The 15,572-nt window shown below is 37.8% G+C and overlaps 1 protein-coding gene across 1 annotated transcript in view; it reads right to left on the bottom strand.

The window, feature by feature from the left end:
• PRKN (parkin RBR E3 ubiquitin protein ligase) overlaps positions 1-15,572 on the bottom strand; it is a 541,751-nt gene that overhangs the window by 261,576 nt on the left and 264,603 nt on the right. The window contains exon 7 of the mRNA XM_088532999.1: positions 442-578. Coding sequence (XP_088389125.1) covers positions 442-578 — 137 coding nt within the window. The remainder of the gene's footprint in view (positions 1-441; positions 579-15,572) is intronic.

Below are 15,572 nucleotides of genomic sequence, written 5' to 3'. Positions count from 1 at the left end.
ACAACTTCATCAACAGAAAGGCTAGTTGAAATTCCTATTGTAGCTCTTATTTTTTTTAGTACTTGAATATGGGCCAAGAAAGTTAACAACCTATTTGACTCTGAAGTAGAGATGTGGAGGTCATGAAAGATTTTTTTCTTTTTTTTTTTAACAGAAGTGTAATAATATCATCTGTTAGCACTTTATGATGCTAAAATACTAATGTGAAAAAGTATGCATTTGCTTATAAAAGAAATGCCCTTAACAATCCAGGTAATACCGCAGTTCACACGCTCAGCAAGACGAACCACTTCAATATTGAAATCCAGGAAATGAAACAGCTTCTATGAAAACATCTTATAATTCCATAGGTAAACTCAAAACTAATAGGTGATAAAAACTGGCTTCCTCTGAAGTGAAAATCATATATTTTTCTAGGAAAGAAAACCCGCTTAAACCTACCTACACAAGGGAGGGAATAACCAAGCTCGGGATCGTGGATGAACTGACGATCGTTCAGCATAGTCACGCAGTACAAATGGAAACAGTCAAGGCAAATCACATGGCGATGCATGCACTGGAACACAAGCACGGGACTCCTGTTAAAAACAAGATGGTGAAAACAATGAATAAATGCTCTCTTGTATGGAGTAACGTGGCTCCAGCTCCACGGCGTGCTGTATTTCATTTTGTAATATTAGAGTAATAGTTTTTCACTAGTAGTATGCAATATGATCACGGCTCATATTAAAAATGAAGTTAGCCTGGCATATTTCAGAGTTTTAGAAAAAGATGGTTCCTAACATGAATCAGTGGCAAGGTAAGGGACAAAAGCTTTACTGGAAACTTGGAGAGAGGTGAAAAATGAAAGTGAAGAGGAAATGAACAGTATTTTAGAAGAAAAACACTTTAGGAACAGAAATCCTTCATAGAAGGTGAGGAAAGATATGATAAAACTGCAAATGGTGGGAAGTTGACTCAAATATAAACGTGACCAGTAGGAAAGCAAAACTGGACTTTGCGAGGACCATTCAGTGCCTCCAGCCTCTCAAACCTGGACCTCTAGAGGGGATTTTCTCTTCATAAAGATACGCAAAACAACGCAGCTTTTACACAGAGCTATGGGATTCAGTTTTGGAGCAAGACATCCAAATGTCAGTGCTATATGCAAACATCTCTAGAATGCCAAGTGAGAAATTCCCAGTATATTCAAAACATTCAGGGGAATCTAGAGCTGATCAACGTACCAGTATCTCTGCTGATGGTAACAGGAGGTAGGACAGCAACCACACAAGCAGACGCCTACATGGAGACACCTGACACGATGTTGCTATCCCAACCTCAAAAGGATATCGTTTTTGGGGATCCAGAGGGGGAACGCTCACAAAAAGCTGGGACAAACTCATGAGCAGGCCTACACCCATACCCACCCCCACCGCAGCAAGCAGGAGCATGGCTTCCAAAGTCCTGTTCAGGACCAAAACAGTAGAAGTGGGAAATAAAACAAGCAATATAGTAAACATTACGCATATATATACATATATATATATATATATACACACACATATATATATATATACACACACATATATATACATGAAATGGGTCTCCATTGCAGAAACTAAGTGAAAAACTCATTGGATTTCATAATTCAGCAAACCTTTGATAGACAGAGCTTAACTCAATTCCAAAGTAACGGCTATGCCCTATTTAATAGAGTTACATGCTCTGTGTTATGCAATACTGCTGGCTTATCTCTGCTCCTTCAGGAGTGTTATCAATGCCAGGGACCAAAAAAAGGCAAGACAAAAAAGGAGATGAATTAAGGTAAAAGAACAGTGAGATACACATCCAATTGCTGAACTTTCTTATTCCTTTTATGTGCCTGTGGGCAAACAACGGTAAGCATGGGTTAATTTTTTTTTTTTTTCAGCAACTAGAAGGACAGATAATTACTTAAAAATGAATGCAGGATTTCTCACATGCTCACCATACTCCTGGAGACATGTATTAAAATATGATATCAAATATAACAGGACTTGTGATAAAATCGTAAGAGTTAGCAATAGTGCAAAAGCTTCTATAATTCCTCCCAGATGATGCTTTGAAAACCCACTGAAACATCAAGTTTTCAATGTGGGAATATAACTGCAAAATGTAATCAATAATAATTTCAGATATGGTATATACAAACTTACTCTTCCATGAAAATATGTGTCAGAGTCACACATACCACAAAATCTATGGCAGTGTATTGGTATCTGTAAAAATATAATCTGTGTTTTAAGGATTTTGTTGAATAAAGCAGCTTAAAAACTGAATTAAATAAAACCTCCCCATTACTAATCCTTATTAGTTGCCCACTTGCTGCTCTGAATATAACAAATAATAATTTTAAAAAGACAGCTGTAAGGCAAAATGAGAATGCAAACTGCACCATTTTAGCTCTGGATGATCCTGAAATCATTAGAGAGAGCTGGAGGAGCAGTTATCTTATCCCTACTGTGTAAAAGTCCCTGTGGTTTACCAGTTAAGCATAATCTTAAGAAAAATACCCCAAAGATTTATTTCTGAAATGCAGATATAAATAGATTTGCTTATGGTTTTAAAGGATCTTTCTCTTTTGGGGTTAATTGTTCATTCTTATTGCTCCAGTCTGTGAGTCTTTTTTAAGTTTAGGGGGAAAGTTCCTCAGAGATAAATGTGCACCTTTCTGCCCTTGGCGTAAAAGCAAAGATACCTCTTCTGTGTAAGAAGAGATCCACAAGAGAAAGCCATCAAAAGCTAAGTATCTCAAAAAACCTAGACCAGAAATGAAAATGGTGTTACTAACACTGTCATTTATGAAACAGAGGCTAACAGCACTGAATTACGCAAATAACTGCTCTCAATTACCAATGCAAATTACTTGAAATGCCAATCTTTCTTCTTAATATATTACAAGTGTTTGAAATCAAACTATATTCCCAGGAAATAGCATAGCCATACATAGCCAATTTTGACTTACTGAAAAAATATTGTTAAAAAGTGTTTTCTTTTAACACTAATTGCAGGAAATACATGTCAGCTACATAAATATTTGGGTTCTGATCACAACACAAAACATAGAAGCTTAGCTCTCACAAATATTGCAATGTCTGTTAATTTTCCAACTAGAAGTATCTCTGTGAGAAACACAGTCTGCAGGCAATGCGGATTTATCCAAACTAATTGGCATTAGAACAGTCACTACATTCCAACAATTAAAGACTTTATGTGAAAAGAAAATACTTCTTCTCATTTAAAAGACCTACAAAAGTTAAGTTCCTGAGATCAGTTAAGACTATGATATTGTAGAGATCATGCTCATAATACCTGAGTGGAGCTAGTACATGTTCATTTAGGATAATCTTGAGCAATATTATAGAAACCTTGCTTGAACCAAGCAGAATTTACTTTAGAAAGAAAGGAATACTGTAAAAGTCTTTTTTTCTTATATATGTTGTAACAGTGGCCATTGCTCAATCTAACGTAACAATTTAGTAATGTAAATCTGATGTATAATTTAGAAAGTATTTCATAGGTTCCACTTACAAAATATATTTGCCTGAATTAGGGCTTCATGAGAATAATCTATAAGAAAAATGTTTCTCACAGCAAGGGATAAATTGGTCCTTTTCCTTTGCCAATTAGGAATGTAACCACTTTTAAAAACTGAAAATGCTACATTACAGTGCATCACAGAAAATTTCCATAATAACTCACTTGCTCTGATTCCTTTTCATTAGAAATTTATCAGTATGCATTTACTTAAATGAAAAAGAAAAGAAATCTAACCTGAATGTTTCTGCAACCTGTTTTTAACATAGAATAACTGTGTGGTGCCACAGCGACGCCGTTGGAAATGCTATCTATCTACTTATCTATCACTCCTTCCTCTCCTAACTGAGAAGCAGCCAGACACAGATATTCTTAGATACACTCAACACTATATTGGTTAAATAGAGAAGACTATGAAGATATAAAGACTGATCTTGTTTAGATAAAAACCCAACTGGGAAATATTTTTTTCTAGTATATCCCAAAATCTCAGGACAGTATTATTAATGTGCTTAAAGTGAGTCCAACGGCTATGAATGTGAAAGGCTATTTAACATAAAGAATAATCTGCAGACCTAACAGTGGATTAACCGATATATCTTTCAATACCTATTTATGAAAAACTTGGGCCATTATATCCACTCTTGGTCTTTATCCTTTGTATGTTAAAAGAAAGAAAGTTGACTGAGTAAAGTTTAAACAGCACATACATATATATATTTCTTTTTTTTTATAAAGAAAATACAAGTAGCCACAATCTAAAGCACTTTAGAGACTGGAATACATCTAAAGCCTGTAGAAAATTCTGAAAAACATGTTGGACAAATCTGTGAAAACCCCTTGAGGTCATTCCTAGGTGACAGTTGGATTTTTCTCACTTTCATTTCAAAATCTTAACCAAATAATAATAAAAACCTTTAGCAGATGTCTGTAAGCCTGACGCATTGGGATTACCGTCAGTGAAGCAAAAATAGCTGTTTGGGATTCATTTCTGTGCAGCAAGTAAATCTGAACACACAAACCTGTATTACAGCCTTTAACCCCACCCATGAGTGGAATATTTATCGTAACACACTTTTGTGTTACGATTTCTAATACATTTTTTTCTATGTTTGCAATCTTGAAGTACTTCAAAAAGCTTTCTATATAAATACCATGAAATAATTTTCACTTATAAATGGAAAACTATGCTATTCCAAATAAATCATTGTTAACTTATACATTAGATTGATAAACATCATTGAAGAAAAAATGAATCAATGAATAAAAAGTGTAAAAAAAAATCTAATTATTGAAAATACAAGCTTAGGCTACACAGACACTACAGGTACTATCCTACTTCATAAGCACCTGAAGTAATTAAACAAAATGCTGTCCTTGAGCAGCACTCCATCAATTTTGACTCTACCCTTGCAGCAGAACAAAATTACAACGACTAAACAAGCCAAATCATCCATCCATCACACTGTTTCCTCACCAAACTCTATGTAGGAAGAGTATGCTCTTCTAATTCATACAAAGCTGCTGCCACATCTGCTTTTCCTCACTATTGCATACAGTCCACAGACCTATTCAAGACTATCCAGAAAGTATATTTTGTTTATTATGTTTCAAATACATTGCTTTCTTACCCTTTCACTGAGAGTAGATCACTAAATCCTATTAGAAACATGCTACTCTACATATAAAATATAAATAACTAAAACATATGTCCCTGCTTGAGGACAGGGGGTTGAACTAGATGATATCTAGATGATCTTCCAACTTCAACCATTCTGTGATTCTGTGTGATCACATTAATTTCTATTTTGAGGTAGTCTAGAACAAAGAGCAGCAAAACATCCTGCCATTTAATGAGCAATGATATTACAGGGGAATGTAAACAGTGACCCAGCAACTGCAGACAGCAAGCGGTGAGCAACAAGACAGGCCCCTAATGATTCAGGCATAGGTTAGACATGTCAAATCCTTGCAAGAGAAGAGGAACAAAGATAAGCTACTAAGGAAGAAAACACACTGATTTGATACTACAGAGAAGAATCCATCTTTCAGGACTTTTAGGAAGAGATAAAATGTACATGCCTGATTTTCCCTTCCCAGGTAATGAAAAACAAATCTCTGCATAGACTGTGTCAAACAAACAAAACAGTGCACATAAATACAGTATTCTCAAAAACCCAATATATTAAACCTGTTCAAACTATAAAAATATTCTGGTTTTGTGTCTTTGATCCCTTGTCTCACAAAAGGTCATGCAGTGAAGGTTATGAACAGCACGAGACATCTGTGTGTGAGCTTAAATTTGCTGGCTGTGCTCTTGCACCAAAACGTATCCTGACTCACAGCTGTTAACTTAAAGGGACATTGGCAAATGAAAACTGACCTACTTTCTCCTCTCATATGTTACATATTTTCCTCCAAAATGTGCTTTGATGTTTCTCACATCATTTGGAAAGCAGTGCCAAAAGGCCAGAACCCAGGAACTGCCCGACAGCAACAAACCAGAATGCAAGGAGAAAAGACAGGCACACTTAAAAGCGCTGCACGTAACAGCAGGTCTGACCCTGTGCTCCTCTGAGCTCCTATCTGCTCTGCTGCTAAATTCCTTCTTGTGTGATGGAAGGGGCACACATACTGCCTGTGCAATCGGTCAGCACTGGGACTGGCAACAGCAGCTGGCCCCCTAATGACACAGGCAAGCGAATGGCGTGTTACATGTGCTGGTATATTTATATCAGTACCCTTTGCTAGATAGTGCTATGCCTGCTTGTCCAGATGCTTCCGGTACACCCGATAATCACATTTGGCCCTGACAGATGAAGCTTGAGATATCAAAGAATCAAAGAAGCGCTTAAGGCTGGAGAAGAAACCTTTCCTGTCATCTATCAGACTGGTTGTCACCATTGCTACTCCGCACAGCACAGAGCTGATAAATCAGTCACACTTTGTAAGAAGGTGCGTAGAAGCTGCTCATTTTCCTTCATCGGTGATTTAAAAAGCTCATCTCTACTGGAAAGAAAAGACCTGGGTGATGGAAGGAAAAGATGAGAAATGCGAATGAAGAAACGAGCTCAGGAACCTCCCTAGCCCAAAGCCTGATGGCCAGTCGATGGTGGGAATATGAGAATAACCAACAGGACAGCATACGTAGACAAGGGCTTCACTCTTTCCAGAGCAGGAAGAGATTTGTATTTATACAATTTTTATTTATATTTCCTCAGGATTCAAGGACTCATGGACATTGGCCTGCTCCATTCCCTGCCAACAAGCTCCTGGAAGCTCAAGGACTGCCTTGCCAACAGACTGTGTTTTACATGCATACAAAACTGTGCCCATCAGCATACCAGAAATACCAGCAGAAACACAGCAGGAATGGCAGAGAAACCTCCTTAAATGCTGCTTTAGCAAGTGTGCAGCTTTGTGAACACCAGTTGACTATGAACCGCTTCCTCCACAATGTCTCCTTGGTGTACAATGTCCTAGAGACAACTTCTGCCCTCGCCTGCTGCCACCAAAGGGGGTCAGCTCCTTCCTTCACCTTCCCTGGGTGTCAGCTGGCTCGCAGCAGTGCTCCCCGCTCCCCAAAGGCAGCTCCCGGCCTGCAGCAGGGCAGGCCAAGCTGCACTTTGTGGTTGACCCACCCCTGCCACACACTCTGTTTTGCCCACAAGAGCCTCACAGGTATCACCCCCATTCTGACTGAAGACATTTGCCTTTGACAGACTAGAGGCATATGTTTGCACACCAGCCTAGCTTGGCTTTCAGCAAATAGTATCAGCAAGGCAACCAGTGAGGTGGGGAGAATGAAGGGAAGTCATGATAGAGAGGGTGCTGCTCGCATAAGCAGCACAATGAGACCCTTCAGTAATTTAAAACGAATAAATAAAGCACTAGCATGCCTTGGTAGGCCACTGGCCTCCTAATCCCTGACTGATTTCTGAGAATACCATTGTTTTCTTCCAATGAATTAAACCTTATTTAGCCTTGTCCCCTGAATCTCAGCTAGTAAACTAAACCAAGTCAGCAAATGTTCCTAGGCCACATGAATCCAGTCATCTGTGCTGTTAAATTGCTAGAATGGTCCCTGGCATGGTTTTAGGCTTGCCAAATAGCACTGGCCTCAACAATTCCTGGGCACAGTTCAGGAAGCAGCGTGTGCTAGCTGCAACAGGCAACAGCAATTTGCATGTGCCCCTCATGCTTTGGAAACAGACAGTTTAATAGTACAGACTTGTGGCAGGAGAGCTTTATTCCTGGACCATGATGTAAATACAGAGAATCTGTGCTCTAAGACAGCTTCCTGAATTACCCTCTGCTTCCTTATCCTCAGACTCACACCTCCATTCCCTCAAACTAAAGGTTCTGAGAGAGAATTACGACCTCCTTTTGCCTCCCCGCAGATGCTGAGTGCCCCGAAAGACTCAGGAGGACAAGGACACTGGGTGTCATCTCAAGGGAGCCTGTCACGTCCATAATCCATTTCATACCTGCCACTCCAGGAGTGATTGAGACACTTGGACATAGCATATTTCCACTGGCTACTTTTCAGTTTCTCCTTTCCAGTCTGCTTTGAAAATACCCTAAGTTATGCTCATATTTTTAGACTTTGTCACTTTAGTATGTATGAAAGAAAATAAAACAAAATAAGGTAGAGAATGAGGGGTTGGGAGAGAGAAAGATGATGAGAGGGTGCAGGAGATGGAAATGCTAAATTAGGTGCATTTGCTCCTACAGCATTATCTTTCACCACCTTGACATTATGTTTTATGTTTTTCTTATCTTTCTTTTAAAATATGAATATTCAATTTAAGTTTTCATCCAAACAATAACTCAGAGGGGTGCTTCCCATTAAATGAGTCCTCAGTCTCAAACAAAGATATGATTATAATTTTGTAAACAATAACACCCTCAAGTTATTGCTATAATAAACAGATTCCTTTATAGAAAGCCACTATCCAGAAGCCAGGAACTTTATTTTGTTTTTATTTTATTCACTCCCAAATTCCTTAATATCATTGTAATTTAGAGATAATATTGTACCCATTCCTCCTCAAGGCAAATTCCTCGGGGCCCTGACAAGCTCCTTCTCCCACTGGGAATACGAATGGGACCAGGGCTAGCAAATCTCATTGAACTTGCTCTAATTTAGGAGACTGACTGCTACCAAGCAGCCAGTTTCTCCTAGTAGGCTGCAGAAAACAGTTTGCCAGGCCACCAGAACAGCTTGCTGATGTGCTTCCTCCATTTCTTGTAATATTGTTATGGTCCTTGTCGCAAGAATAAGGACGAGATTAAATGCCCGCCATACTCTTAGCTCTATGCCTCAATTTCTTTGATTGTTCCCCACATCATTTTTTTTTTCCTTCAAGTCTACTACTACTACACAGAAGAATAAATGCAACCACCCAGGCAAGTATTAAAAAATAAGGAGCAAAAACGAGGCAAATTATTTCAGAGTTCAGACAGCATCAATTCCCCATTTGTACTAAGGCCAATACTATAAACTGGTGTGCAGAAAATTCTGAAAGTTTACAGAGGTTAGCTCAACTCAGAGGAGGATTCTGGCCATTTGCCAAATAATTTTATGTGCCTCTTCCCTGGTTAATCCCTGTGTGCATATTCAGAAGTTACTGTATTGTCTGCTTGGTGGCTGGCTGCTCCTTTTTGTTCCTGTTCTCTCAAAGAATTACAGTAAATATTTGGCTCTGGGCAATCTACTGCTATTTGCACAGGACTGTTCAGGAATTATCTTCTCCCATTTGTCCATCTGATCTAATATTCTGTGTAACGCTCACAAGGAGTGACATTCATTCACATAATACCACTTTGCATTTCTATGGAATGCTTCATTTCCTGATCTTGATTCCCAAATGATGCCCACAATACAATGAAAGACACTCACAAATGGTCATATATGAGATATACCTCTCTTCTACATTTATTCAATATTGTAGAAATGGAAGCAAGGGTATAATCTCTTGCAATCCTGCCAAATCTGTTTGTGAAATGGGGATAAAATGCTTTAAGAAAAGGCATATTGCAAGAAAAAAAAATGCAGTTTAAAGCTTCCCCGTTCTTCTGAAAACCTAGTTCTTAGTTAATTAAATAGTATTACAAGTATTATAAATGCCATAGAACTTAACTGAAGACACTGGAAAAAGAGAGTGCTTCGATAGACAGGTATCTTGGGAACCTTCATTAATACTTCATTTTGCACATTTCCTCCCCTTTCAACTTCCAGCCTCACACCTAGCAAGTTATGCAGACAACACATGGGGAGGGCAAGAAGGCCTTTCCCTCTGACCCTACATACTGCTTGTCCTGATTGACATGTGTTCAAAGAAAGGGATGCACAAGCAAACTCTGCAACTTCCCTAGCGGGAATGTGACAGCTGTAAAATTGTCAGGGCTAATGAATAGCTCTGGTATCTATCTACAGCTTTCCCAAGACACATGGATCATTCCCACAGAGACTATTCGTATTTACTCTTCTGTTATATTTTCTCTTTATATAAGGAAGTGATCTGGCCTCAGGAGAAGACAGGTTATACGTGGAAACCTAACCTATATCCCAGTGTGAGGGAAGAACATGTATCTAATGTGTGAAAAAAGGTGAGAGAGACAAATAACTGAAAAAACCTCCAGGAATGTAAGCAAGCCTTTATTTAAGGTAAGTTTTCCTCTGCCTTCTGTTTGCTTTTGACAACTCCCGCAGTGCACCATACTTTCTGCATAAGAGTTAGGACTGGAATTACACTCTAGCCATCAAGAAAAAAAATAAAATTAAATTAACAAGGAAGCAGAAGGGAAAGCAAAAAAAAAAATCTTATCACATAATCAAGCTCACCTAACAGGTGAAATAAAATCACAGATAACAACATTGCTTTTGTTAATGGTCTTCCTGTACTCACTGGCTGATTTCTGAGTATAGAAATTTTCCATTGAAAATGGTGGATTTCTTTCATTACATTGCGAAAGAGAGCATAGTGATACAGGTGGACCTGACAATTAGCTGGGTTTCAAGAACCTATTCATTGAACATGTTCCCAGGAACATATTCAGACTCTGTGACAATGCCCCTCCTGCTCTTCTTTGTGCTCATAGAACAGAGAGAGAAAGCTTATTCCTCAAAATATAATAACAAGCAAACAAACAGCCCCTCCTTAATTCAAACTGCAGGACAAGGTAATAAAGATGTCCTCAAAGAAATGTTTCTGAAGCCCCCATGTTTTCTCTGATCAAATTATAGAACAGAATGTGTAGTAAATGGCAATTGCATCTCATTTAAAATGGGACTTACCAAAGATCATTAGAAATTTGATAATTCATCACTCCATTTATGGTTTTATCTAAAATATTCACAGTATTGCACCTTTTCTATTCAGTTGAGGTATCATTTAGGACAACTGTGCTCTAATCTATGGTATTTTTGTTTGCATTTGTTCTTCATTAACTACATTTCTAAGTAGCCTGATGAGCTCAATTTGTGATATATATCAGGCTCTGGCTTTCAACAGTGACCAGAAATAAATTTACTTCCCTAAATTGTTGTGTTGTTTAAAGTAGACAAGGACCTGCACCTACTTTTTATATTTCAAAAGATAACAGGACATGAGGGAGAGGTTTGATTGCACTTCTGTTTCTAATTTAGATGCTTTGTAGAAATAAGATTGTGGGAATAAGATTGTGTATGGTTAAAAATATGCTTTAGCATTAAATAAATACCAGGAAAGTACATTAGCTAGACTGTAGTCTGCAGAGTCTGTCAGTTAAAATAAGGGAAAAAAAATAGAATGCAAAAAATTAGATTCCCGTGTCTTAAATATCTGTGCTGTATTACTTACCTCAATACAGAGACCCCGTAGAGATGCTAAGGAAAAATATATTTTTAAATTAGCGAATCTCAGTTCTTTGCTCAGTTCAAAAAATCTTAAAAGCCCCATAGTATGAGATTCCATTCACAGAGGGCACAACAAGAACTTCTATAGGATGTTACCTTTTCTATCTTAATTGATGCTTATATTGTATGTACCATCCATGTATGGAGTGGTTTGACTATGCTGTTAACAAGCTTACATGTAACAGTATTCTGAAAGAAAATGTCAGTGGATTTTTACTCTAAAATTTAAAAATAAATTTAATAAATTTGTTTCCTACTGTATCTATTATTTTTCCCCAAAACTCTCCTCTAATTCTCTCATGAAGACAGTAACTTTTCTGGTGACAATGAAGAAAGCCTTGAGATTTAGTGATGAGAGATGGAGGACATAGAGAACGTGTTAACAAAGCAGGGTAGTAAGACTACAAACTTGCTTACAACTTGCTCTCACTGTCAATCATACATCTTTGAAAGTAGTTCATACGTATGATTTATATTTTCTTCAAGAGAGGTGTATTGTGCTCCCCTGCTCATTTCTGTGCAGATAAACAGCTGTGACTTCTGCTCAAAGACACTAAAGGAATTGACCATAAAGTATGTATAGTTCATTGACCACAAACTATACTTCCTGTGAAAAATAATATTCAACATTGACAGTGGTAAATGAGGCATCTTAAGTATACCTAAAAGATTTAATTGCACAGCAACTGCATACAGAAAATGTTACCCGTCAATCTGCTTTTTTTCTTTTTTGAAAAATTCTTTTATTGGCATCCACTGCGTATACTCCTATTTTTAAAATGATGAAGACACAAAGATCAGTGTTGATAAAGTTTTACCAAATTTCCCTGCCTGTCAGAACAGAACCTTTCCCTTTCCTACTCCAAATAACACGATCAACATCTTGTTTGCATCACTTACTTTTTTTTAGGGACTGACAGAACAAGTGAATCTCATTACTATTCTCTGCCAGAGCTTATTCAAAGTTCAAGTTCACTGAAAGCAGAAGTTCATCAGCCAAGCAAAAACTGAAAATGTAGCAAGGGACAATTTTTAAGAAACTCATGCTATGGACTATGCCAAGTTTCCTAAAAATTACATCTTCAGCTGCTTATGGCCTGGAGCTCCTTTTGCCTCACTCTGCTTTTGTGGGGAGCTCATAATCCCCTCACAATGCGTAGACTGGGAAGAAAAGGAAAAAATAAAAACAAAGCAAATATAACCCTTGATATCACAGGTCCTACTCAGGAATCCAAATATTTAAAGAATATTTAAAGAATGGAAAAATGTTTTAGAAGCTTCGAAAGTTTCTAAAAGCAGGCCTGGTCTCCAAAAGATGGTTCAGGCTGTATCTTATCAAAACTGGTTCACACATTCCTAATTATATAATGTACCACTTATGCTTCCCATTCTTTCCCGTATTAACCAGCCCTACAGTGATCTGTTCGGTCACGCAGGATTCATCAGGTTTTCCTGCTCTTGCTGAACAAGAGCCATGGAGGACAGCAGCCCTGAAACCCCAGCCTTGTTTATGAAGGTGGGAGAATTTCTGCTGTTGTGTGGCATAAAAAACTCTGCAGCCTTCTAGCATTTTAAATAACTATGCTCTACGTGAGGACTGAAGCATTGCAAGTTTTATAAATAGTGAAGCTTACACAGGGCTTTGGTGTACTTGTGCATAGGACCTCGTATTTGAGTGCTGGCCTCACTTCAGACAGCCTTGTTACAAGAGGTGAAGTTTATCGGATTAGAAGCAACGCTGTTAGTATTCAGGACACATTTCCAAGTGCATATGACATGTCAGCTGCTTACATATCTTCCAATTCTGCTTCACATATTCCTTTTAAAGTTAAACATGAAGTGACAGAAGTGTAGAAATATCTGTGTCCTGCACTCTGTGAACATAGCAGCTGAAAAAACCACCTTGACATGTCAGCTGACAACAGGAAAAAAAAATCCCTGGCTTCTGCTGAGATGTTCTGATTTTCCTAACATCAGCTCCTTGAAAAGAGGGGGGCTAAAATACATTGTCATTAACTCCACAATTAAAATAAGTTGTTTGAAGAAACTGAGAAATTTTGTTTGCATGCCACCAAAAACACATTTAGTCTTCACCCCTCTTCCTGTGTCTGCAACAACCACCTATTCTACTTTACAGAGGCATCCCGCAGAGATCTAAAAATAGGGCTAGCTATTTGTTTATTTCATGTATTTGTAGCTATCTTCTTTTAAAAGATATTTTCTTGCATCTTCCCATGACAGATATAAGGCTTTCAGCAGATAGTTCTCCCACAATTTAAGCAACGAGAGCACTACCTGCAGCAAGTCTTTTTCCTTCAGAATGAGTTCCCTATCCTACACCATATCCTTAGGTTAGTTATTTATTTCGACTATGCTCTTCCATCTCTGTCCTTGAAACTCCTCCTCCTAATTCTCTTTGCTTAGACCCTCAGCTGTTGTTTCCAAACCAAAACTTGACTTGATCACCCTGAGGTCCTGTGGGGCTGAGAGTTTAGCTCAGCTGAGGGAGGATGACACTCCTATGTAATTGATGCTACATTACATTTTTCCTATTAATCTGATTCTGCATTCCATATTTATGCCAGAAACCTCAATTTATAGAAACACAGACATACAGGGTAAAGACTTAGTTAACGGTAAACACACCACACTGCAGTGCCAAAGAATTTCTTTGTAGCACTACTCGCATCTTAATTTTATATCCAATTAACTACAGAGAAACCTTCAGCATTTTAATAGCCAATAGTTGAGAAGGAATATGATGAAATAAGGTCTTTCATTTATTTAATAGTTTGATGACTGGGTTGGTCATACTTTAAATGCACTCTCTCGGGGTGGGGAAAAAAAAAAGAAAAAAGTGTCTTTAAAAGTCATGCATGCTGTCACAAGACCTTCAAAATCCTGCATATGCTGTGAGTTGTAATGTACCTTGAAAGGTGAAGAGCTTCAGCAACCTTGTCAAGATTTCTATCTATATTCAGAAGATGGGGCCTAATTTTCATCTTGCTTATTTCTGCACTGATCTGGACTGACTGCTCAGAAGCAAGTGGTCAAAAATGGTCAACTCTAAAACCAGTGGCAGATCAAAATATTGTGACAAATCAGGTACTAGCAACTCTTCAGTGGTGCTAGTCAATCTATGGGTCACAGTAGGGATCACAAAGAGGATCACAAATGTCACAACAAATGTAAAAATGAATAAAAAATACATAAAAGTTCTTAGAACACTCTTAAGGACACCAAACTCTTCAAAATCAGTTGCTGTATTTAACAACAGCTCACATTTTTAAGATAAGTGTAAGAAGAAAGGAAATCTATTACAAAAAGACTTGTCTTTGAACTGGCCACCCGAAAAGGTTGAAAAATTCATCTCTAGACATTCCATTCCATTTGCTTATTTTTCTTTTATTATTTACTATAATTATTTTTACAACAAGCTGATATGATAAAACATTACTACCCTTATCTGTCATGGATATTTCAAAGCCAAAAATGTCCAGCTGAAACACACAGAGGTAACATGCCTGCTTCTGGAAAGAAAGTGCCGAAAGTGTCTCCAAAAGTTCTCTGAAGTTAATATTAATGCTATACAGTAGAAATGACACTTAATCATACTGGAAAACATGTGTAGTGCAATGAACTTTTAAAATGAAATGTATAATGCGATTAGCATAGAGTAGAACAAGCCCTTCCCCCACATCCTAAAAAAAGCAATAGCTCATATTACTATATTTTGTAATGATAATGAAGAGTTTCATCATTCAGTCTATAAAACATGCACTAATTCTAAAAACTTTAACCTGTAATTGAAGACTATGCATGGGGGTCTCTGGACAAAATATATTATAAACAGAAAAAGATACGGAAGAAGTTTATTTTATTTTGTTTACATTGGGGGTTGTATAATGTGCAATAGTAAGTATAAATAGGATCCTCTCCCTCCCATGAGAAATAAGAATGCTTGCAGGGCTCCTCTGTACCCTTGTTTAATCTGTGACACTGCAATTGGAATTTGTTACTCTAGGAGCTACATCTGATGTTACAGCCCGAAGCGGAGCTAAACCAAAATAAACAATCTGCTCCATTCTGCTTAGGCTAATACGACAGTGATGTA

Source organism: Tinamus guttatus, unplaced genomic scaffold (assembly GCF_059628265.1).
Source record: "Tinamus guttatus ecotype Peru unplaced genomic scaffold, ASM5962826v1 Tinamus_guttatus_pri_ptg000473l, whole genome shotgun sequence".
Classification (NCBI taxonomy): domain Eukaryota; kingdom Metazoa; phylum Chordata; class Aves; order Tinamiformes; family Tinamidae; genus Tinamus; species Tinamus guttatus.
This window is presented reverse-complemented; position numbering and strand designations above follow the sequence as displayed.